General features: G+C 37.9%; 2 protein-coding genes and 1 long non-coding RNA gene across 5 annotated transcripts in view; all 3 read right to left on the minus strand.

Annotated features, from left to right (window-relative positions):
- Positions 1-5,278: 5,278 nt before the first annotated feature.
- LOC103481954 (uncharacterized) lies at positions 5,279-17,392 on the minus strand. 3 transcript variants are annotated; one of them, XR_536369.2, is made up of 6 exons: positions 17,241-17,392; positions 11,665-11,837; positions 11,341-11,389; positions 7,522-7,613; positions 7,119-7,403; positions 5,279-7,029 (listed from the first exon to the last, which is right to left on the minus strand). It is a non-coding gene; the product is annotated as an uncharacterized LOC103481954 (long non-coding RNA). The 3 variants fall into 3 exon arrangements; XR_536368.2 differs by lacking the exon at positions 17,241-17,392 and adding an exon at positions 16,530-16,569; XR_536367.2 differs by lacking the exon at positions 17,241-17,392 and having other exon boundaries at positions 11,665-11,912.
- A 2,460-nt stretch (positions 17,393-19,852) lies between these two features.
- On the minus strand, positions 19,853-24,872 carry LOC108165649 (nuclear prelamin A recognition factor-like). The gene is made up of 5 exons (XM_017301709.1): positions 24,723-24,872; positions 23,307-23,379; positions 23,041-23,178; positions 22,373-22,530; positions 19,853-20,816 (listed from the first exon to the last, which is right to left on the minus strand). The coding sequence occupies exons 2-5, from the start codon at positions 23,360-23,362 to the stop codon at positions 20,569-20,571; spliced, it is 600 nt and encodes a 199-aa protein (XP_017157198.1). The 5' UTR covers positions 23,363-23,379; positions 24,723-24,872; the 3' UTR covers positions 19,853-20,568.
- Positions 24,709-25,579, minus strand: part of LOC103482105 (myoferlin-like) — a 29,539-nt gene continuing 28,668 nt past the window's right edge. Inside the window, exon 37 of the mRNA XM_017310714.1 lies at positions 24,709-24,852. Coding sequence (XP_017166203.1) covers positions 24,709-24,852 — 144 coding nt within the window. The remainder of the gene's footprint in view (positions 24,853-25,579) is intronic.

A 25,579-nucleotide genomic window follows, 5' to 3' on the forward strand; every position in this document is an offset into this window, starting at 1 on the left:
ACACACACACACACACACACACACACACACACACACACACACACACACACATAAATATTTTTGCGTGGCTATCTTTGTGGAGACTTTCCATTGACTTCCATTCATTTCTACAGCCTAAACCTTACCCTTATTCTAACCCTACCCATTACATACCTAACCCTAACCCTAACCAGAACTCAATTCACACCTTAGTCCTAAATCTGACCCCTGACCCAAAAACAGGGTCTCCCCGTCCCCACAAGGGGCAGTGGGTCCCCATAACGTAGTATGTGTCAGGAAAATGGTCCCCACAAGGTATTTACAAACAAACGCACACACACTATAACAAAAAGTTAGAGTTGACTCTTAGTAATTTGCCGTGTGAATCGGCTGACAGAAACAGTATTACTGCCTGTTGCACAACAAAATTCTTTAGAAGTCAAAAATACTAAAAGCACTACAGACATATGCTAGAAATAATTAAACAAAGAACAAATTTCAAATATGAGACAGCGGGCAGGGGAATGAATGGCTGTCCTGTTAGACCGTCAGCTCCCAAAACTACATAATATGGTGGATCTTAAGGTGAGTTGGGAGGGTGGTGGGCAGTGGGCCCCCAGCCCAGATGGGAGACAGAATAGGATTTCAGGTTCCCAAGCCTCTATCACGTCTGACAAGAACTGGAGAAAGCGGACCCTCTCCTGAGGAACATGGTGTACGTAGGGTTATATAGGTTGCCCAGTCATGGTTGCTAAAAACTTTACAGGACTGACTTATTGTAGACTGATGATGATGAAGCAAAACATAATAGTAAAGACTTTCATATTGCATTAGTGTAAATGCAATACGTCATTACCAAATATACATGCTCAAAATAAAGGTATATTTGCATGTCTCTTGGTAATGCAATGTTTATCAAAAAGATTTGTGTAGCTGCTAATGGGAAACTAGCTTGATATCGATCATGTGCTGTCCATTTAACCAGCCAAAAATTTATGCTAGCCTCTTTGTATTTGTGTGAAACRGAGTTTTAAATTTAAATGAGTTGATTCTCGTGGTTGACCTCATAARTATTTTTAMATTTTTTGTCTTCAAAGGGGCGATTTTGCTAATTAAAACTTCTCAATGTMWGGCTTGCTAGCAAAATRTTTTTTTCATCAGGCTAACTACCTTGATATATCGACTAGCTATGCAATAGTTGGARCTATATTGTTTGCTGTGAGCATGMYAATTTACAAACATTATTTTTACATAAACTTATAAGTTATGTGAAACTTCTCTAGGARCACTGACAAAATCGTTTGGAGTCAGAACACCAGTCCACATTCTTAGGCTCAACTAATGCATCATGTGAGAGAAACACTCACCTACTATATATTTAATATATAGTACTTATCTAACTGGTAAGTTGAAAGAAAATCAGAGGATCGCTGCCTTTTAAGGAGAACTTTTCCTACTCCAAAAGGCATGAKGGTTGAAGTTTTCACTATCAYCATGTATYCCTGCAGAATAGTGATAAAGACTATCACTAGTCTGCAGGGCAAAAGTCAAGTGGAGCTCGCTGACTTATTCAAGAATTATAGATGCAGTTCATTGCTTTTTCTGCACATTATTTTCTCACAAATTCTCAAAATCTTTGAGAAGACTTTGCAAATCAAAATTAGYAACCAATTGACAACAGGGTTAGGTCAACATAGGGGCAACTGCTCAAACAGTAATTGTAATTGTTYGTTTTAAATCAAGTATTTCCTTGATATTTTGTTGTTTTAGTTTGGTCTGTTTTTGCACAATTTTATTTTTATGCAATTTCCTCAAGTTGTTCTATATGTTGTTGTTCTTGCACTATGTGTTATTTTTGAACATTGCTGTTCTTTTGGAAACAAAGACAATAAACCAGATGATACTTTTGCTGTTAATACATTGCATGCTATTTTCTTCTGTGTTAACATTTAATGCCACTAGATGGTACTGTGAGGTTTTGGTTTTCTGTGTGTTCATTTAGTTAACACACTTATTGCTGCCCCTAATTGCTCCCACCTGTGTCTCTTGTTYCCTGGTGTGGTGGGGGGTTGGGAAGAGTTCAACTGTTGGAATGACAGCGACGTATTAGACATCATTTTGAGGTTCCTTCATGTCTAGAAGATMTAAAACAGTGTTTCTCAACCCTGGTCCTCACCGCCACCCTGTTTTAGGTTTTTCCYTTCTGCCACACACCCGAATTGTATCTCTGGATGATTTACAGGCGTCTGCAGTACTTGATGGTCATGCAATCATTTGAATCAGCTGTTCTGGAATAGAGACAAATCTAAAGCATGCAGAGCAGAGGGGAGGTGAGGACCAGGGCTGAGAAACACTGATCTATAACATCTAATAGTTTAAGCTGTGTGGGAACAGCAAGGCTTAGAGAATAAACAGGCAAACCATTGACACATGGCATAGTGCTGTCTATTCTCCAACGGCAACAATTGTTGCCACGCTTACATTTACTCTTCTTATGATCCAAAGATGAATGAAGGGATACAAGTTTCTTTACATATCAGTATYAGAAGACACTTGAAAGAACATATGTACAAAATATTTTATTCATATTTGTTTATTTAAATATTTAATGACTTCCTCTTGTACAGGTTTGTGACTGATGTTTACCTCCAGCGTCACAGGCAGGAAGTAAACAGGTCATGTGACTTTTCACACTAGATGCATGACCTTGATATTGCTTAGAGTAGACACTCTATTGTTTTATTTTTAAAACTTCAATTAGCTGCCAAAAGTCAAAACAATTCTTTTAGAGCTTCCAGTAGTTGGAACAAAATGTCTGGCAACAATTGTTGCCGGTGGGATTAAACGGGTTAAAACTATTTAAAGGGGACCTATTATACAAAATTAAAATTTTGCATGTTTTCGTACTTCCATTTGAGTTTCTAGTGCTTCAAAAACAGCCCAAGGACTTAAAAAAAACACCCAGCTAGTTTTTGGGAATAATTTAAATGTTTTTTTGGCGTCTGAAAAGCCTCTCTCGAAACCCTTCCGCTTGTAATGTCACAAATAACTGAGGCCCAATTTCCAGTTTCAGGACGTTAAATTACCAAGTCAAATGTCTTTTAAATCATGTCTGATTTATACAGCATATTTGTACCAACTAAAGGTAACATAGACATTTGATTGTGCTATAAAAGRACACTSTGTGCCTGGAAATCACACTATACCTACCGCACCTTTAAGATSCAAACAAAACTGACCACTGAATCCAACAGGGTGATCAGTTGGACCAAGTCCATTGATGGGTTTGCTCAGTCTCCTCTCCCTGAACCAATCACAGCTCTCAGTGGTTCATGAAGAGGAGTCATCATCAGGGACTGATAAACCAATCAGAGCCGTACTTATGGAAGCGTCACATTACACAGCCGAGAAGGACTGCATTGGGTCAAATTGTGTTGTAAACCACATCCATGAGACCAGAAAATATCAACACACCATAGAGTCAAAATAAATTACACTAATTATGTTTTACTGTGCTGTTAAAAAGTAAACTGTCTATAAAAACAGAATATTGCATAGAATGTTTATTTCCAGACAATTCCCCATCCTCAGCACTTTTGGGCCTATAAAGTGAAGATGACCTTTGACCCGAAGAGAGCTCCAGTAGAACAGGCTACGTGTGTCTTCTTGATCTGTAAAGGGAATGGCACTTCCTTCCTGTAGGTAATGAATTATGTATGCGTCTTTCTTTTAGCATCAAATCACACTATATATTGAGAAATTAGCTTGTTATGCCTTAGCGGCCTGTTATCGTGCCAACATCTGCAGTTTTATGTTCTGGTTTGTTTMATCTTTATGTACGTTTAACTGGTGCTGTCTGAGTTGTGTCACAATTAAATTATGTGTCAATCCAGTTTATTCTATCTGCTCTACATCTTGCTTCAGAATGCAAAGGCTTTGGTGAAACTTGTCTTTCTTGATGACTTCATGCAGCTTTGTCACGCCTGGCCTCATTTACAAATTGCTACCTGCTTGTATTCATTTGTTCATCKCCAGATCATGATAATTACTGTTTTTTYGCCTGTTTCTTTTCCTTGTTCTAACCTGCTTAGGGGGTTTTTTTCTTTCTTTTTGCTTTTGCTTTCCTTTTTACTGCATCCACGTACACCTGAATGACCAAGCTGTTTCCTACAGTGGAAACMTTTGGTATGCACTTGTTTCCGCTGTAACGTCTACTAGAGATAATTATAAAGTCCCTCCAGGCGGGGTCTGCTTCTGCTTTATGTACATATGAGGTGAAAAACCAACCAACGACACCTTCTAAATGTTAAGTTGAGGTCAGGGGTCATGAGCCAACAACAGGAGATTACACCCATTGGGTCAGAGGTAAACGCAACTGATTGGTAAAGCTTCCTGAAAGATGTCCGACTCTTGTTACATCTGGCATAAAACCAACACAGCGTTTTAGAAAATAATTTAATGCCTACAAATTTAAATCAAGCACATGAATGTTGTTGCGGTTAACTCTAGCATTTATGTAAAGTGACTAGTTTTGCATTTTTCTCTGACGTTTAAATGTCCTCAATGGGACCAACAGCCTTTGTAAATCCAAAGGAGTGACGATGCTAAGTTTAGATGCGAGAAAGCTCGTAAAAATGTGCTTTTGTTGCATAACGACGTGTGAGGATGTCACACCTCATCTGGATGCCACATGATACCTGCCCTGACTTGTGCCTTCATAAATCACACTGCTGCTGGGTGACGTTTTGTTTGCAAAACTAATTTTCAGCTTTGCAACAGATGTGCCGATTGCCTTTGAATGATTGACTTACTTGAAGATGGAGAAATATGAAAAATAAAGAGAGTACTTGAATTTCAAAACCACTTGAGTACAATTTAGCTTAGCACATTTCTGTTGCCTTAGCAACCAAATTAAAAGAGATGCACTACTTTTATGAGGGAGGTATTTGTATCAGCTGATGTGGTTTTGTTTAATCAGTTAATCAATGAATATATAAACCTCAAAATATAAACCTCTGAGAAAAAAATGAAACATAATGAAGTTGGGAGTAGTGAGATGATCAGATTAGCCATCAGTTATCTTAAATTCCTCTCAGATAATCAGTCTGACACAGATTGGAGGGAATCAAGCTCTTCCTGGGAATCACCTCAAACTGGTTGAAAACTGGAAAACGAGTAAAAATCAATTAGGGAGAATTCAGAGGGGGATTTCTATTACACTTGTAAAAAATGTCAACCAAGTTCGATTTCTTACTTTGGAAACTGCTCAAATAAAAAAAAAAACCAACAATATGGCTGCTAGATAGCAAAAGTTATCAAAACTGTTTATTTATATTTCTAATTAGTTTTTACAAATTTACCATAGACACACAATAACTTTAGTGATGTTTACACAAAATAACGACATTAGTGTTTAATTTAATAAAAAAACAGAAATACATTGATATTAGTGTGTATTGCATATTAGTAAGCCTTCAGTAACACAGTTAGCAAATCTCAGTGCTTTTTTGACTTAGACGTGGAATGATGTCATATTCAGACATCTGAAATAAATGATATCCATGTCATTGCTGTGCTGAGTTTATTCCAAGTTCATTCTTATAAAGATCTGGTTCTGAATGAAGTACCCTCAGGTTAAAATGAACTGATTCATGTCCACAGTTCACCAGTGTTCAACATTTTGGTCTAAGTTCACAGCTCCAACTCAAATTAGCTCTTGTTCATTGATCAGACCTCGTTTAAAATAAGGTTTTCAAAATGTACATACAGGTCATGATGTCATGCACAAAAACACTATGGAAGCAGAATTGCTTGAATACGGTTTTACACTGAATAGATGCGTTGTAAAAAAGAAGGTGTAATGATTTGCATTTTCCCAGCCATCATTAATGTGAGTTATCCCAAACTGGCTTCTTCAAGATAAATAAGTATTTCCAAGATGTGTGAATGTCTCGTTGATAAATACATCCTGAAGTTTTTAGTCTAATCAAAGCTCCCATCTCTACATATCATTGCAGAACTGTAGAAGTTACTGTAGAAGTGCCCCCCTCACCTATAACAAACCCCAAAAATAAACTAAATATAATTAATTAAATATCATGGTTAAAGTAATTGAATTAGTTATACCACTGACACACTTGAATTTTGGTCATTTCTTCTGGGATCCAGTTAATTATTTAATCTAACCTACCCAACACTGGTTACCATAGAAACTGGATGCAAACTGATGTTTGGTCATTATTGCAAACTTCATATTTCTTGGGTATCAAGGAAATTGCCAGGTGGTACTCCCTTCCCAATTGATCTCCACATCCTCCAGACAAGGTTAATGTAATGGGATTTCAATGTACACTATAAATTGATAGCTGCTTTCACATGGCATAGATGACATATCAAACGTGAATAGATTTAGATTTTAATGTGGATCATTAGTGTGAATCACCTTAAGAAAACTGAATAAATGAATGTGTGTCTCAAGACGGTAAATGGCCCTTGTTGAAAAGAAGTAGTAGATAAATTCATAATAAAAACAGTCCGATGAGGAATACCTTTCATTTACAACAAATGCAGTATGCATATACGAAACATTAACACTTAACCGTGTTAAATTTGGTCATAGCGGCAAGACCGCACTCAATCACTCTATGGATAAAGAGCCTGTACACACAGATATGTACACAATACATGTACACAAAGCTGCCACCAGCAGCAGCTTTATTAATTGACTCACAAAGAGTTAATAGTCCCGGTTTCAGATCAGTGGACGTGCCACCATCTGACCAATGTCCGTCCAAAAGAGTTCTGTAAGAAAGAAAGGACGAAAACTTTCTTTCATTTCTTATGGAGATTCCAAAAGGATTTCTGAGCATCCTTGTGTTGTGTCATTCTGCTGTGATTTCCTTTTCCGAGTTTTACAATATTTAATAATAAACACAATGGTCACAACAATAATGATTGCAAGAACACCCAGTATGCTGGGAATCAGATAGGGCTGAGCCTCTTTTTCTTGGTTGATCTCAAGTGGTGACTTTGGTGTTGCAAGCAGAGTATCTGAAAAGAAAAGTGAATACATATTTTTTTAATACAATTTGCTCTCATGTCTGAACAGAAAACACTTTTAGATGCCTAAAGTAACTCACCGTCGACATGCACCTGGATACGGTCAGAAGCCAAACCACAGTTAGAGTGAATCTCAACTGTGATATTGTCCTCTTTTACGCCAACGATCTTTAGGGTCACATTGGAGTTATCCCAGGCACACCAGTAAATTCCTGAGGTAATTCCACATTCAGTGGTGGTGCCATTTGTGTGAATCAAGGATTTTGTAACGTTACAGCTTTCCATTTTCCATTTTATTGAACAGTTTACTGTAACCGTTGCACCAGATTGTACTGGTTTTGTCTCAGGGCAAGTCAGTGACACCGCTAAACATAGACAAATAGCAAAATGAGAGAATCAATTAATTCTATTATTATTATTCCATTTTGATTAGCTATTCTTGTTAAACTCTCCAAGTATCAGAAATAAAATAAAACACATTACCTGCATCTGATGAAACGCTGTGTGGTAGGAGATACAACAGACTCAAACTTATCCAAAGGGAGGACATCTTTGAATGCCTTTGCCTTCAACGACTGGAGAAAACAGGACATATTGACGTAAAAATGTTGAAAAAACAAAACACAATTGTGGTGTTTCCATTAAATAAGAAATGTAATTAAAATCACAAATAAGTTTGCTTATGTAATAAATCGTTAAAAAACATTTTGATACAGCCGAAAGACCACTTCATCGTAGTGCAAAAATGAGAGTTTTTAATTTCTTTCAGAGTTTGCCGTGTTTCCATTAAGCAGATTGATTTGTGTAATTCCAATTTGTTCAATGTTATGGTCAATGGAAACACGGCAACTACTCTCCAGGTCTTACTGTTGCTTGGTAGGCTAATGCCAAGGAGAAATCTGTTGTGTTTTCCAGTTGAATTTAAATAATTTTACAGTGTGGTGTGTACCAATTTAGACTTATACTCTGACTTTTAGGACTCTTAATATTGAAAGACGATGAACGTTCTTCATAATGACTCTCTTTAATGTGAGCTTAAAAACAGTTGATTGGAAGCTAAGCTAACTAGCTACAAGTTATATTTTTTAAAAAGTTCAAACGTTTTTCATTTGACTAGCAGACTGTCAGGTTAATTAGCCTCTCCAAATTGCCTCTAGGTGTGTCCTGTGTGTCTCTGTGTTGCCCTGCGACAGACTGGCGACCTGTCCAGGGTGACCCCGCCTCTCGCCCGGAACGTTAGCTGGAGACGGGCACCAGCAACCCTCCCGACCCCACTGAGGGACAAGGGTGTAAAGAAAATGGATGGATGGATAGCAGAAACCACAGATCATCTTGTTAATACTGCTTGGTTTGTTGGTTTAAAGTGTGAAATTTAAGAAAGCAGAAGGCAAATGTAATATTTTAACCAGTCAAATAAGAGTAGCTAACAGCTACATCATTTAGCTAGTGCTTCAAAAGAGTCAGGCTGTACCGATTGCTAACAAGTGATTTAAGGAAAAATCTTTTAGGGATCTGTAAAGTTTTCTCTGTGCTCATCTTTCCACACAATTTTAACACATTGATCAAGAGATGGGACAACATTATGTCCAAATTCGAAAGACATGTTAGCAAGGAACAATTTTTACCAATTTGGCCCCTCTGAACACTTTTAATTTCCTTCAGTTGGATTTTCCGAAGAAGAAGAAATTTAATATGAACTATGAACCAGATATGACAATCAAATGATGCATTTTCTTTCACTTGCGTTTCCTCTTGCTATGTTTCCGGCAACTGTTTGTATTTTTGCCCTAATAAGTAATTATCAAAGATTTATCCCTGGGAAAACATCAGTATTAAAAACAAATAGAATGTTTAACTTACTATATGGACTGCAAAAACACAAAATCTTACTGGGTATTTTTGTCTAGCTTCTAGCTCAAATAAGACAAAACTAGTAACTTTTTCAGCAGGACTTGTTTTAAGTCAATAATTCCTTAATGATGAAAAAGTAGTTCCACTGGCAGATTTTTTTCTCTAAAGACTTTTTTTTCTGTTATAAGTGAAATGATCTGCCAGTGGAACTAGTACTTCTTAAATCAATATTACAGAATTACTGACTTAAAACAAGCTCAAATGTTAGTTGGAAGTTAGTTTTGTCTTATTTTAAGCGTAAAAAGATATTTGCACTAGAAACTAGACAAAAATACTTGGTTGGATTTTGTGTACTTAAATGTGACCATAAGTTTCAGCCACTCAAAAAGTGTTTGCAACAAATCTACACATACAGCACATCTAAAGATAAACTTATCAACTATTTCAGAAATCACTCTCTCTGAACCTTAGCCTTCATTAGGTCAAGTTTTAATGTGCTGGCATATCATTACTTCGGGGGTAAAAATTAAACTAAAAGTTCGAAGTCCTGTCCTGGTGCAGATTAGCTGTCAGAAAGACCGACAAGTCCTGGCAGCTGGTTGGCATCTGACCAAACATTTAAAAAATGTTCCCTCTCAATGCCAGATTCATAGTTTGGCAAAGAGCAACAGCAGCAACAAAAGAAAACAGAATAATGACTCTTAGTTTTTGCATCCTCTTAACTTCCTCTTGGAGTAATTCTTCCAGTTTTTGAAGTGTCTCGCTTTTTCAAGGAAATGAAAGTCAATCTTCACCATAACTTGATTTGAATACTTTGGATATTTTTGTTCACTCTGGACCTTTTGTACATTGCATCACGTCCCGAACACAGACCAGAATATATTTTAGTGTCATTTTTTTTTCTTTTCCTAATAGAAAATCACAAAGGAGTGCATTATTGTTGGAAGAAACTAGATTAAAAAAAAGAAAGAAAACTTTTTCAAAGTATTGCCATTTATTACACAGTTAACTTTTGGTTCGGTTACAGCTGCAAGTCTGAAGTGATCAGTTCTAGAGTCTGAAATGTTTCCTCTCTCCTTTCAGTGAAATACTTCAATCTAAGCAAGACTGGCTGGAGAGTGTCTATAAACAACAATATTTATGCTTTCTGATGATTTCCAACTGGATTTTGATCTGGACCATTTTAACCCAAGTCATTTGCAGTCTCTGGGAGGTTTTCATCCAGCTTGGCTCTGGATCGAACCCAAAAATCTTTCAATCGACTCCACCCCTCCCAGCGGAAGAAACAAATTCCCACAGCATGATGCTGCCACCACCTCGTTTCATGCCAACATCACATGAATCGATATGGTTTCTTTCCTCTACATCAGTGGTGTCCAAACCTTTTGCCCAAACTGGCAAATTCAAGCTACCGTTGTGACACAAAAGTCATTCAATTAAAACTGCTAAATTATATATATTTGACTTTACTTGCTCAACAGTAAACAAATTTGTTTTTATCTGTATATCATTAAAGATCCAAAACAGAAAATGGGCTTCAGACTGCTACTTCACACACACAAAAACAAAAAATTATTAAAAAAATTTTTTGGTTAGCAATTTTCTTCCGTTTTGTTGGTTACATTTTCACACACACTGCACTGCTTTGTGTTAATGTTCATCTTTGATTTTTACCAGCTGCTGTGACCTCCATACATCACATTTAATCCCTTTGCTCTTAAACGTTTTCCTGTTATGATGCTTGTTAAAACATCTCTGCAGGAGATGTTAACATCTCCTGCAGATGTTAACATCTCCTGCAGAGATGTTAACATCTCCTGCAGGAGTGATGTTTATATGACCTAGCCAAGCACTTCACTTAGGTTTATCGCTCAGAAAAACACATAAACTCCCCAAAGACACTCATAACGAATACCTCCGGCTATCATTAACACCAATTAGGTATATGACAGACTGCGTGTGGGAATTTAAACTCTTCCGTCATAAAAATCCAACTTTGTTGCATCTATCCTTACAAAAAAGACAGCTGTCATAACAGATCAATGCATGGAGAAGCTTTCTCTTAAAACATACACTAAGTAAACACAGATGTCTAAATAGGAAGAATGCAATTACTATGCTTTTGGCTAAAACTGTGGATGTTTGAGGAGAAGTTAAAAACAGCTGACGCCAATAATGAGATGAAATGAAAACCCAGACAAACTTAAACTGCATAATTAATATGATGTCAGCTCTGAAACCTGCTGGAACGGATCATTTGTGTTGTGTAGCATTAAAACACCAGATCACACCTGCTGGATTCTTGTTGTGCAATAATTGACAGCTAGTGATTATACGAGTTATCATAACAGAGCGTGTGTATAAACTGTACAAATTAGCGACAGCGACACCGAAAATGAATTAGAGTAAGAAAAGCAAATAAAACAGAGAAAGTATGAAGTGTATACTCACCGCACTGGAACGAGTGAATGACTCCAACATGTGATTCCAATGAGTGGAACTAAACGGCAACGGGGAGGGAGAGAGAGAGAGAGATAGTGAGAGATAAGAAGAGAGTGAGAGAGAAAGAGAAGGTTGGGATGTGGAGAATGCTGCTTAATATTCAGGTCAAAGGTCAAACCCGACCGCATATAAAGGAGCACCCTAAACCACTTTCAGGATAAAGAATATGAGACCCTCCGGCGTGCTGGTGGGATCAAAGAGTAGTTATGTATTTTTTTTTATTTTATTTTTCAGTTATGCGTTTTAATTAGAAGAGCGGCAGCAGAAACTCACCTAACCTGATGGGGGAGATGTTTCAGTTGAGGGCAGAGCCAACAAAAACAGCCTTTAAAGAGATCAGAGGGAGGAGGAGGATGTCCTCGATATGAATGTTTGCACTCGGTTTTCTTTTTCTGGGAGCCGGGGGGAGTCAAGAGTTTCACTCCGGTGGATTTTTGCATCCACAGCTGCAAAAATCAGAGGATGGTGTTTAAAGTGTGTACATTCTAGAGAAAACAATGACGGGATGTTTACCAATTAGCATATCGTCACCTTCCCAAAATAATACCCCAAGTCATTTTTTGCCCCTTCAAAAAAAATAAAAAATAAATAAATATTTCTTGCCTAAAGCATATCTTGGAAAAAATGGTAATTTTAATTTTTTTATTTTTTTAAATTTTTTTGTTGCCAAAATCACTTTTAGAAGAAAACAATTTAGGTCACTTTTTTTTTTAAAGAACGTGACAATATCGATTGTCACGTTCTTAACACATATATTATAACGTGTTAATATATTTGTCATCAAATGGTACAATGACTGACAGATATTCCTTCATGGACTAGTGTATCTAATTAGCATCATACCTAAATTTACCCTTTACCCTGTTTGCAATATTAAAATTTGTCATTTTAAATTAGTCAATTAAAATTACCATCTGATTGGCAGCAATAACACAAGTATGATCGTTTTTTTATTGTACAGTTGGGGGGGATAAAAAGTTAAAAACAGATAATTTAGACTGTGTTGGAAAATAAAGTCACTTCTAACCCTCTTGTTAGTGTTGCACCACCACAGATGAGAATTGGCATGAGTTTTTATCGTATCACTGAAACGTTTGTGCTACAGTCCAAAACACACAATGATACTGAACACCTGGCAGACACTGAAAGATGAAGTTTAAAATGCCTGTTTTTTTTCCTTTTCTTTTTTCATATCGATACCTTCACACACACAAACAAAGAGACACACAGGAGCTAAACAAGCTAGCGTTGAGCGAAAATGTTTGACTCATTCCTTTATGAAATATCCGTTCCTGAAAAACGGTAACCCTCCCATTTACTCCCCATTTCATTTGGTCTGGATAACCTGAGAATGAACACATTCATGCACAGCGATGCTAATAAATCACCTTTAGGATGAATAAAGGAGGAAACTGGGAGTAGGATCACCTGGTCCTACAACAGTGTCTGACCTCAGAGACACACAAATGGAAGAATCAAAGTTGATTTGCACTTCCTGGTTGTACAGACCCATTCCATAAGTAGAATATTATTGAAAAGCCCAATTAATTCAGAAACTTTATCGCTGAGTGAAATACATTACATAGATAAATGATACACTAATAGATGTTTGGAAGCCTTTATTTCTGTTAATTAAGGTGAATTTCTGCTTACACTTCATGACATGACATTTAAAATTAACATATTACATCAGACCAATAAAAAACTCTATTTAAAAAACAGAAATTTTAAAGAAAAGCATTTTAATTCCTGCTTTAAGTTTATTTTCAAAAGGTACATATATTTCTAGGACGTATATTTTAATTTCTGAAATATAACTGTAACCCCAACCTGCATCAGCAGAAAATCATAACTACAGATGATTATTTAGAGTGTGTGATAGACAGACACCTTTTTAAAATTTATTTGGAAATACCGTATGAAGGAATTCAAACTGGCAAAAAAAAACAAAACAACATTCTTAATAATTTATCCTGACAGTGTCATACATCAGCACTCTTTCATGGGAAATTGCATCATCTGCAGTACAATTGAGCAATTTTCAGGTAGACCTGCATTTATCTGTTATAACTGCCACAAAGTGGAGTCAACAAGCAGGTATCATGTTCTGTAATTTAACGTTTCGTCTACGACTGCAACAGAAACCCCCGATGGAAAAGAAAATTGCCTTGTTTATTTACAGATGGTTCAAAATGATATGTGTCGATAGATAGATGTCTGTCTCGTAATCCCTCCTCCTGCCTTTGGAAAATGCAACGGTGAGGTGAGGTGAGGTGAGGTCGGGCGCAGCTTAAAGATTAAATGCTTTATCTTCTGTTTAATAGAAACCTAAGGCACAACCAAAGAAAACTGCCTCACGAGAAAACAGCTGCAGAGGAATTTCAAGAGATCGAACAATACAGACATCTTTGCCAAAAATTCCTGACTTGCACAATGTCAGCCGGTCTCACTGACTGATTCGCAGGAGCTTCTGACTTGGCACTTCAGAAGTGAAATCCAACTTTCTGTTGAGGCCTGAAGGCAAAGGCATAACTGAAAGTCTTCCTAGAACTCACCGACTCAGAGGAGCCTGATTTGGTGTGAATCAGGCTCCGGATCGAGATAAATGCAGAGATCTACGTGCGGTGCACAGAGGTGCGACGGCGGTGAGATGGGTGCTAACTTGGTGCAGCGGTTGAAGGCGACACATTGCACCGTGAACAGTTGCAAATGTACCAAAATCACTGCCTGACAAGATAATGAGTTCTCTAGAGATTGACAGGCYGARTRTTTAGGTTTGGTCGCGATCCAACAAACAAGCAAACGTTGAGCAAAGCAGAGCGGAAAGCTTCTTGATTCTGTATCCAGAAATACGAGAACTGTTGGAAGATGAACTTTGACTTTATTCTTGTGAGATAGAAGTTCATGATCCTCTTTTKAATCCTCGACTTTTCCTCCTCTGTATTACATTTAACTCCATCCAACGTCCCATCAACACTGACTAATTTATTACATAACTCACCACCAGTACCGCTCATTTAAATACACCAGGAGCTTCACAAGCTTGGTCAAACACGTWMAAAAMTTTGATTTGTTCAGTTAGCACAAATAGAAGCAAAACAGCCAATGTAAAGTAAATGAATAAACTGAAACTGGCAGACAAACTGAAACAAACCTACTTTTAAGTGGTTCAGAAAGTGCCACTTGGAATTTTAAATACAATGTAAAATAAATAATAAAGAATGACTTTGCTCAGAGCACAAAGCGTAGAATTAGACTGAATAGATCTGCCCACATGGATCGGGAACATTGTCGCCGATATCAATCTATATATTTTTTTCGTCCGTATCAGGTGGCCGATACCAATTTTTATATCGGATCTGTGCATCTGTGGTTGGATGGGCACATGGAACAAAAATGGCAAAAAGCATCGATCCGATACCAATACTCACTTTAGTGTCGATAGTATCAATATTTAGATTGATACGCCCAAACCTAGAGTATAGAAAGCTTTACCCTCCTAAATTAGCATGTATTGTGAACAATGGGATCATTATTATCTACGTCGCATACGTTTCCACAGTAAGTCGGTTGCTTCAAATGTAATCAGCTGATTGCATAACGTAGAAAATGACAGAGAGAAAATAAAAACAGCCGTGGGCGATGTGTTCAGATAGCTTTCTGTCTTTTATCGCCACCCACACACAGCCTCAGGGCTTCTGTCTTTGGACAGAAAACACACACAGTAGGAACTGTCTTCTGCTTTTCCAGGTACTCGTTGGAAAGAATTTTCCGTGATTAACAGGTCAGGGCAAGCATAAACACTGGTTTAGATCGACACACATAACTCTGATGTCTGCTGCTTGCTCGCTTCACAAATCTTATCCAAGTTTATTTACAGCTTATTGAGACAGACTTTATCAAAAGCACGAATGACATCGTTGTAATTACTCCTAACGCTGCCTTAGCATCAACATTGATACATTTTATTCACACTTATTTGCAAGCTGTGTGTCATCATTAACGAGTTGCCAGCCTCGTATTTTCTTTGTCTCATTAAAARTAATGTCAAATTAAAATTCTGCTGCTTCTTTAAAGGGTTATTAGAGGAGCCATGTTGTAATGACTTCCTGAAAGTGGAGCTTCAGAAACCCAGGAATCTTGGGCCCCCTGACAAAAAACTTGTTTGGGCGCCCCCACCCCGCGCAKTTGCTGTTACAATTTTTTTGAGTCTATTTGACCCATAAAAAGCATCACTATTTTAAAGGCTTGCATCTGCCTTGCTTTCTTTGGTTTAATACTGATAATTAGCACAATATTTACTGCTCATGAATTTAACATCCAACAGTCCACATTCAGTATGCAAGTAGGTTGCTTAATTTTTTTCTATTAGATTACTGAAATGTCTCTCCCCATGAGCAACAGTCAAAAGCAACGTGCAAAATATACATGAAGCAATCCAGACTTCTCAAAAATTCTATGTAGTTGCATTTTATTCAAGCTGCAGTCTGTAACTTTAATAAAAAATATGTTTTCTCCGTATTTGTTAAAGCTGTCACCATGTCGTAGCAGTTTATGAGACAGATAATCTGTGGAAAATAATCAATCYCCTCCACCTCCTTCCTGAGTTACTATTACTGGAGTTCTGGAGTCCTGACCAAAACAACCAATCAGAACTAGTAGGAGGGTCTTAGTGCTGTCAATCAACTTCATTCACTCACTGCTAAATGTGCTAATGGTGGAGAAACAACTAATCATTACAAGAAACCGTTTATCTGCCATCATTGGTAGCTATGATAAGCAAACTAAGCATTCACAGCTCTGTGCTATGCTATCTGCAGCATGGCTGCAGATAGCATAGTGATAAAATGCTATCTAAGTGATAAAAGGTACAAGGGACAAGTTAAATATATGAATATGTGGGGTTTTTTTACCTTAATTCATCAAATGCTAGTGAAAATGTTTCTTTTTAGACAAGCCTGCTCTGCTTTTAAATTACTCTTTTGATTGTTTTTATATGCACTGTGTAGCACTTTGAGATTTTTGTTAATGAAAAGCGCGTTATAAGTTAAATTGATTATTATTAAAAGGAGGCAAACAGTAGTCTGTAGCTAAGCTAATTATGCTAATTGGTTGATAATCTCACACAGTCTACTCACCTTTCTTGGATAAAAACTGGGTTATAAATCAACACTCTTGCCTTTTTCTTTCTCTCCCTCTCTTCTTTTGAAAACCTGATTTTATAACTTTTCTTAACAGCATAGTAACTACCACTATCTTTGTGTCTTTCACTTTCTGCAGCTGAACAGCGTCACGGTGAAGCGCGCCAAGCAGGAACGAACCATTTCATGCAGATCCAAGGGGGTTCAGGGCAAATATGGATGTGTGTTTTTTGATCTGGGAGTGAGAACATTACATTTTTACTGCTAAAAACAATTTTTGAAAATACAATATGATTAATTTTGTAATTGATAGGGCCCCGATTTTTTATTTTATTTCTATGAACAAAAATAAATAATTAAATTGTGGAGGGCCCCCTGTTGGTCAGGGGCCCTAGAATTGTCATCACATTTCCCCCCTTTACCGCCCCTGTTCAGAAAGAGTAGCAGTGTTGTGATCCGTGTTTTTCTGTGTAGTTATTTTGAGATTTTCTGTGTTTTGTCCTGTTTCCCAGTGAGTCTCTGTCCCGTCTTCCCTGTTGATTGTTCCCATCTGTGTCTAGTTCCCTGATTACCCTCTGTGTATTTAAGCCCACCTGTTGTCGTTTGTCAGTAATGTTTCAGTAGTTTAGTTGTATTCAGAACGGCAAGTTGTGCAAAAGTATTGCTAATTTGTGAGTGCATTCAAAAAATAGGTCACATCAGGTTTACCTGTAAAGGAGGGGTGCCCAAAGTTTGTCCTCGAGGGCCGGCATCCTGCGTGTTTTAGTTCCCTCCCTGGTGGTAGAAACAACCTCCTCAGCATTTCAGTGCTCATCTTAGGCCTCTAATGAGCCATCACTGGATCCAGGTGAGTTAAACCAGGGAGAGAACATGCAGGATGCCGGCTGTCCAGGTCCGACTTTGGGCACCACTGCTGTAAAGTCTTCATCCTGAAATTTCGCCTGAAACCTGAATAACCCTCAACTTTTCCTGAGCACTGTATGAATACTCTCTACTGAAAAGTGTGTTATTTATGGAGCTGATGAATAGGAAGAAAGCAAATTCTTATTCTGTGTGGAACAAAAATGATACGGTTTCGATCTCTGATCTAGTTTTAATAGTCCACATTCCATTTGTTGCCCATTAACTTTAGTCATACGTTGTTTATAACAAATCTCTGAATACTCAGGTTTCCTCTGACCTCCCGTCTGCAAGCCCAAATGCTTTCCCCTTTAATATGTAAAGCAGTCTGCTTCATCATCACTCATCTCCAGGTCATCTCCCAGACAGTAATGCACCCAGTGTTTTTGTGGAGACACTTTTTGTTTTGTTTTCAGGCAAAAAGTACCCAAAAATTGGTAATAATTGCCTCACTTGCTGTTTAAAGTAGATGATGTTTATCTGTGAGTCATATACTTATTCCAGTTATAAAAGTACACCCAAGCTGACAAATTTCAACTTTCAAAAGCTGTTTTATCCCACATAAAGCACATATATCCAAAAGGTTGGGGGCATTTATCTGAAGGAAGAAATGAGAACTGTGGAGCCCGGTTATGCCCTTATTTATACAGCAATTTACTTAGAAGCCTGCCGTTTTGAACTTGCTGTACACTTTCATACCAGTAAAAAAACATTATCTACTGGAATGTATGGACTTTTGTCATCTTTATTATTGTTCTATCACAACTTTTCACAATGTTATTGCCATCTTGTCTTTTGTCAATTAATTATATGGAATATATATAAGTTAGAGATGTGTCGATCAGGTTTTTTCCTACCGAAACCGATCACCCATGAGGGCCGATCACCGATACCGATCATATAATTATTTTTTTTTATCATAAACACTACCGGTTACATTATGTGGAAAAAGGAACCATGAATTCACCTTAATTTAGACAAAAACTTGTTTTTAATAACTTTTTCCAAGAAGAAAACTAAACAAAACAGACATTGTGCAAATTGTACTGCTATCGGTAATACTATCTTTAACAGACTGATAACATATGAAGGCTCTGAAGAGGCTAAATAATGCAAAGAGCCAAAATAAAACCTCTCAACATTGCCAAAAAAATTAAAATATAAAACTTAACATTCAAAGGCAAATACAGGATCCATTACAATAAACAATCCTGAGTTACTGCATGAAAACTTCCTAATAGCATGGCGGCTAGCTGATTACTGCTAGTTCTGAGTGGCTGTTTCTGACTGAGCGGAGTAATTATGCAGATCATGTTAGTACAGCGAAAGTTTTAATACGCATGTAAAATTTATTTTTTTAGGTTAGATGCTGCAGCTTTAAACAGAGGTTCGGTGTGAGAGTCACTACCAGGTGGAGCAGAAGCGGCGCTCCGTCTGTGAAATATTACTACCTGTAGCGCATGACTTAAATCATTTTGCGGGTTATTTGTTTAGCTTTCTGGCCGTCATGCTAATCCGGGTGAGTCTTTTGTCAATTAATTGACAAAAGACTCGCTGCTTTACCTGCTATCTGATCCTCCATATGTCTTTTTTACTGCAGTGAGCCTTGATGTAGCCAAACTCCGTCAAGTATGCCATTGTTTTTATCTCGTATTAGCTTTGTTGTGTTGATGCATTTTGATGTGCTTTAATTTTCCGCCGCAACACGCAAACTTCCCCATTCACTCAGTGCGTTATAGTTCCACATCGCTCAGGATTTGTTGCTGCGAGTTTGCGCAGTGTGAAGGAAAGAGGAGACCAGCTGCACAGGCAGGCTGCGAAATGAGATGCAGGTGATCGGTATCGGCAACAAGAGCCAATGATCGCCGATCATGCACTTCACGAAAATCGGCCCGATTATGATCGGTGACCGGCACACCTCTAATACAAGTAGCTGTTAGAGACAGAAGAGTGAAAAAGTGTCACCATTTGTGACACTTTTTCAGGGTTGCAGGGTTCCACAAACTTTCAACACTTTTTAAAGACAATTGTGATTGAAATTTAGGACGTGCATCTTTACGCAAACGTACGAACGCCACTCAGCCAACTGGCAATAAATTTGTACTTCAGCTAATGACGCAACAAAAGCTAGCTAGCTAACAAGGATATGTTAGCAGCTAGTTAGCAGAAGCCTCAATCGTTGAGTTACAGAACACTAAGTGCGACTTATACGCTTGCCTGACAGAAAAGTCCAAAAAATATATAAAAAACAGGATATGAGATCAAATGGTGCTGTCAGTCAAATTTAAGACCTGTGATTAACATTTCAGGCAAACTTACTTCCAGAAAAAAAATTATTTAATGCCTTAATTTTAGATACATAATTTGACTTTTTACAGCTGTGTGGGCAACTTTTTAAAATAAAAAAACAAAAAAACCTATAATGTTTAAATGTTCTTTATAATCAGAACAGCAACAGAAATCACATTGGTTTGGAGAATATTTTAGTTCTTTACATGTCACAGGTATGTTTGGTCGCTTAATATGAACACAAATATATAACTTAATAAAAAAATGCGTATGGAATTGGAAGAAAACATATGAATAAAAACATGAGTACCACTTAAAATAACTACTTTTCATACCCTGACCCCCTCCTTCCTTCCTGTATGTAGAGATAAGATGCTGTTGCATAGTTAGCTTTATGTTGCACACATTTTGTTGTGTCGTGACAGCGACAAAGCAAACAGCTTTAAAACTAAATAAAAAAAACCCAGCAGCTTCCATACTGGAAAGACAGATCTGGAATATATTAAAACTCATAGCATTCCCATGGGTTTGCGAGTTCCACATGTGGCCTTATTGCTCTGCATGCTGATGAAACTCAACTTCTTTCAGCTGTTCCCGTTTTCCCAGAACAGCTGCAGCGCCACGGATTCCTCTGGTAGCTCTGATCCCGACGTGCTGACAGCGCCGCTGCAGTGAGCGGGAATGGAAAGCACGGGTTGTTGTGGACTGTTTCTGTTTATTAAAGCAGACAGCGCCTCCCTGTGGTTAAAAGAATGAATGACTTTTTTTCCCCCTTCTGCTGCATGGTTCACTTCCTGCTCTTTTTCATTGGTTCAGAATTGCAAAACGAATTTTTCTGTTATTTTTTTCACCACTCCATGTGTGGAGGCTGTGTGTTGCTCTGGCTTTGCCCTTTGAACTCTGTGTGTAGCAGCTTGCTGGCCTGATCCGAGTCGGGGCCGTGCAGCCAGTCTTGATACAGCTTGTTCAGGACGGGGTTGAGTTCTGGTAGGCGGACCGGCAGGCTAATGTAGACCTCCTCCATCTGCTGAACCAGGCCTTTATCGACCCGGCCGCCCGCCTCGCTCTCGGCCTGACCTCGGCCACTCAGGCACCCTGAAGCAGAGACAAGATGGGGGTTAAAAAACGTAACAAAACATTCTTTATTAATTTTTTTGTGTGGCCCTTCATCCACACAAAAACTCAGTTCAATATCAGGAAAAATGATTATTTAAACAAACTATAACGCACTGAGTGAATGGGAAAGTTTGCGTGTTGCGGCGGAAAATTGAAGCACGTCAAAATGCATCAACACGACAAATCTAATATGGCATAAAAACAATGCCATACTTGACGGAGTTTGGCTACATCGCGGCTCACTGCAGTAAAAAAGACATGGAGGATCAGACAGCAGGTAAAGCAGCGCACAGCTACAAACACTCACCTGGATTAGCATGACGGTCAGAAAGCTAAACAAATAACCCGCAAAATTATTTAAGTCTTCGAGCTGCGATGCAAGACGCTGGTTCTGATCTCGCTGTTGAACCGCTGCTACGCTACAGGTAGTAATATTTCACAGACGGAGCGCCGCTTCTGCTCCACCTGGTAGTGACTCTCACACTGAACCTCTGCTTAAAGCTGCAGCATCTAACCTAAAAAAATACATTTTACATACGTATTAAAACTTTCGCTGTCCTAACATGAGCCTTCAGATGTTTTCAGTCTGTTAAAGATAGTATTACCAATAGCAGTACAATTTGCCCAATGCCTGTTTTGTTTTTTTCTTGGAAAAAGTTATTAAAAACAAGTTTTTGTCTAAATTAAGGGGAATTTATGGTTCCTTTTTCCACATAATGTATCCGGTAGTGCTTATGATAAAAAAAATATTATGTGATTGGTATCGGTGATCGGCCCTCATGGGTGATCGGAATCAGAATCGGCAGGAAAAAACCTGATCGGCACATGTCTAGTTATTAATGGTTTGTTCAACCTAGATATCTGATTGCACAAATGTACAAAAGCGTATTACGGTGATTGTAAGCAAAATAATCATACAGTTCTGAAAAATAAAAATAAATTGTGATTTTGAGATATCAGAAATGTTCTAGAAGACAACAAAATGTCTAATCCTGAAAAGTCAAAGATTTAGTACAAAAAAACTAACATTTTCTAGAAAAAGAAATGTGGAAATTTATGGGTTTCAAAGGTGGAACATTTTTAATTTTTAGAACTTTTCAGTTTCAAACGTGGAACATTGTTAACTTTTGAAACCTAGAAGTTTAAATGATTTTTCTAGAAAACTTCTGAACTTCATTTCAAAACTTCTGAGTTTTCTGGTGGAAATGTATTTTTTTTCTCTCTCCATATACAAAATGACCTCAACACGCCAATTTACAAATGAATCTGCTGGTGCCATGTCTTAATTCCCAACAGGAAGTCGTGGTTGTTTTGAAGCAATCTGATTGGCTGACATAGGTTTTAACTTTGCGCTACACTGCAGTTTTCACCCAAACTCCCTTTGGGTTTGGCATGTTTAAAACAATACTCAGGTGGATTTATTTGGATAAAAACTTTTCTGAAACTGATCCTGTGTGTACAATATATTTTACGACGTATTTATTAAGATCCAGCTGCGTGCGGACAAGGTCCAGAGCGGCAGCTCTGAGGTTTACCTCCAGGGCAGGACAGCACCTCCACCAGCTGGTACGGCAGGCGGCCCTTCTTCATCCGGTGCACCAACGTCTGGATGTTTCTGAAACCGTAGATGGCAGCAAACTGCAGCAGCGTTTCCCCGTCTTTCTCCAGCGTCACTTCCTGGAAGTCACGATTCCTGTAAACATGATACAACAAGTAGAATAATAACTTAAAGGCAATGAAATTAACTGGGCTATTTTACAAAGGCTGGGTAGAAATTGTAGTCTCCAAGTGTGGGAAGAAAAAAAAAATTCCAAAGGAATGCAATATATTTTGTTTGTATTGTGGAGTAGTTTAATGAAATAAGCAATTAATCAATTAATTGCATAATAAATTAACATTAATTGATCATTTCCATGCAGATAAGTTTTTTTTACAAAGTTTACAGACACTTCATAATTCATTTTATTTATGGGTTCAGATTTGCATGCTTTTCATTTGTTTATTTTATTGTTTTTGGTTGTGTTTTTATTTTCAGCATTTAAAATGTCTTCCTATTCCTTTGTTTTTTTTAAAACAAAATTAAAGCTCATTAGTCTTTGATAGGGGGCAAATTGGCATCGTCTAGGACAATTTATCATCAAGTAAAATTTGTTTTTGTGACAGGCCGAGTTGTAAAGTACTGCGAAACTGTCATTACTCTGACCTGAGGGTTTTGTATGTGATTTCCTGCACGTCGATGGCGAACACCTCCTTCGCCGTGTGTTTGAACACGTGCTCCAGGAATCCTTCGGAGCCTCTACCGTCATGCCTCATCAGCGCCACGTCCCCACCTTCACCCAGCCTGCAAAACACACAAAACAGTTATAGACAAACTCATTTTAAGCCTTTTTTAGCTGTTCATTTAGTCTACTTAATTTTAAAAACCTGATTGGTCAAACTGCATGATCTTTTGTCTGTTTATGAACTCACAGATGGTCCAGTGGGACTGAGCCCAGTTCCTCCACAGATATTTTCCTCTTCTGCATCAGGCGGTAGATCTCCTCTGAAAGATAAATCTTAGGTCATTCTTTAAAATATATATATATATATTTCTATAAAATAAAACAAAAAACCACGCACACACACACACACACACACAATTCCTGTTACGTGCTCGGGATTTACGAGCCAGGCATTTCTTCAGGAGTCCCTGACTCACCTCAATGCACAAAAAGGTGCTATTTTTGGTTTAAACAGTAGACGTGTTTTCAATGATGTCACCAATGGTCATGTGACCAGCTTTCAGTATAGTTGGTGAAGCAGAAGTCGTGGTCACATTTATGTATAAAGTATAAAGCAAAACTCTTACGTTAATGTGGCCAAAAAATAACTTCTGTTAGTTCAGCCTCCACATGATAAACTGAAACGCCATTGAATTAAGTTACGGGAGGAATTATCAACAAGTCATATCAAAACAGAGAGGAAGTATGCTAACGTTAGCCTAGCGCTGACATCATTTCTAGCAGTAGTAAAGAGTTTATTGAAGAGTCCAGTCGAAAATTTCAATTAGAACTGCTTCGGATTAGGACAAAAATTGTAACAATAATGCTGAATGCAATGTTGCGATAACGTTACGACTTGCAATATTTGAACCATAATTGTTCAAGTTTTAGCATCTTTCTGCTTTGGGTTTCCAGCAAACAGAGATTCTAGATGGTAAGTTTTCCATCCAGTGTTTAGAAAAAAAATAACATTTATTATTTCCATCTGAATAACAAAGTTTTATCTGAATCAAGTTTTGGAAACTGCTGTAGCTTGTGTGACTGTAAAAGGCTGTTTTCTTCCAGCCTTTTATATTGTCTTTATACTAATAATGCAAACTGTGTTCCATTTGTATCTTACATGGCATTGACACCCCATCATATCACCAGCTTGACTCGGCCCTGTGGGTTTTTGTACTAGTGACGGTTACATGATACTAGCCAATGGCTTGCATTGCTCAGATGTTTTCTAGAGTGGATGAATGTGTTGGCAGATTTGTTCAGCTGCACCTGGAACAGCTCCAACAATCAAAATCAATCGACTGTGATGTCAGAAGGGCGCTTTTAGTGCAAACAGATGGAGAAGCAGCAGGTCAAAAACAGAGATACATGCGTCTTGTGACCATAGGGTCTGTGGACATTTGTACTCAGCTATCTGAGTCTGTGTAAAGTTTATGTTTCCGACATGGCTTTGAAAGCGAAAGACAGATTTTAGTAGAAAAGAACTGAAACAAGTTCTAAGAGGAAGTGGTTTGATTAAATTATAATCTACCCAGAATGAAGGCTTTCCTTTTTCAGAGTAAAAGTTTCAGCATGCAACAACCAGTCATAAACATCATCCAGAAGACATTTTAAAGACTCTTACTGGAGGTGAGGACACAGTCAACATCTCTGGTCTCCAGTAGACTGTTGTAAAACTCCTCTCTGACAGCCTCCAGCTTCTTATCAAAGCAGGGAGCCACCACGACGTGATAAATCCTCTCTGGACTCAGCTTCTATGGGAGAAAGAAAAAAAACATCAATGAGGAAAAAATTTAAGAAGAGAACTGGAAGATATTTGCCCCAAACAGATGTCTGGACAGTACACACAGTTATTGCTTAGTACGAATGATGATGCTGTCAAAACTGCTTTATTGCTTTATAACAGATTCTTGCGTCTTCATCAGACCTCTGTAGACTTTAAAACCCAATTACTGTATTGTTTAGTCAGAGTGTAGCCACATCTGACATTTGGTCCACCTTAACTCTGACCGGTCTTAGCGCGACGCTCAGGAAGAGCGAGATCGATGTCCGACCTGGACATCGAGGAAGTGAGGGCTTGTTCCGTCAGGCCATCAGTACCCGAAACCACACACACAAAAAACTTGTAAAAGCGCAGGGTCACTGTGACCACATTGGACCTTGAACAGGGTAAAAAAAAACAAAAAACTTGTGGGGTCCAAATAATCCCATCTCTTAAGACTGCAGGACAACAACCAAACCAAACCAAAGTTCCTCCGTTGGTCTGGACATTTAGTGTGAATAAGGTGCAAATTTTGAATATTCTGCAAGACATATTTTCTATTGCCATTGATCATAATATATATTGTTATTGATTTATTGTACAGCCCTAATGGAAATACAAATATACTGCTCAAAAAAATAAAGGGAACACTTAAACAACACAATATAACTAAGTAAATCAAACTTCTGTGAAATCAAACTGTCCACTTAGGAAGCAAC

Source organism: Poecilia reticulata, linkage group LG19 (genome assembly GCF_000633615.1).
Source record: "Poecilia reticulata strain Guanapo linkage group LG19, Guppy_female_1.0+MT, whole genome shotgun sequence".
In the NCBI taxonomy this organism is placed as follows: domain Eukaryota; kingdom Metazoa; phylum Chordata; class Actinopteri; order Cyprinodontiformes; family Poeciliidae; genus Poecilia; species Poecilia reticulata.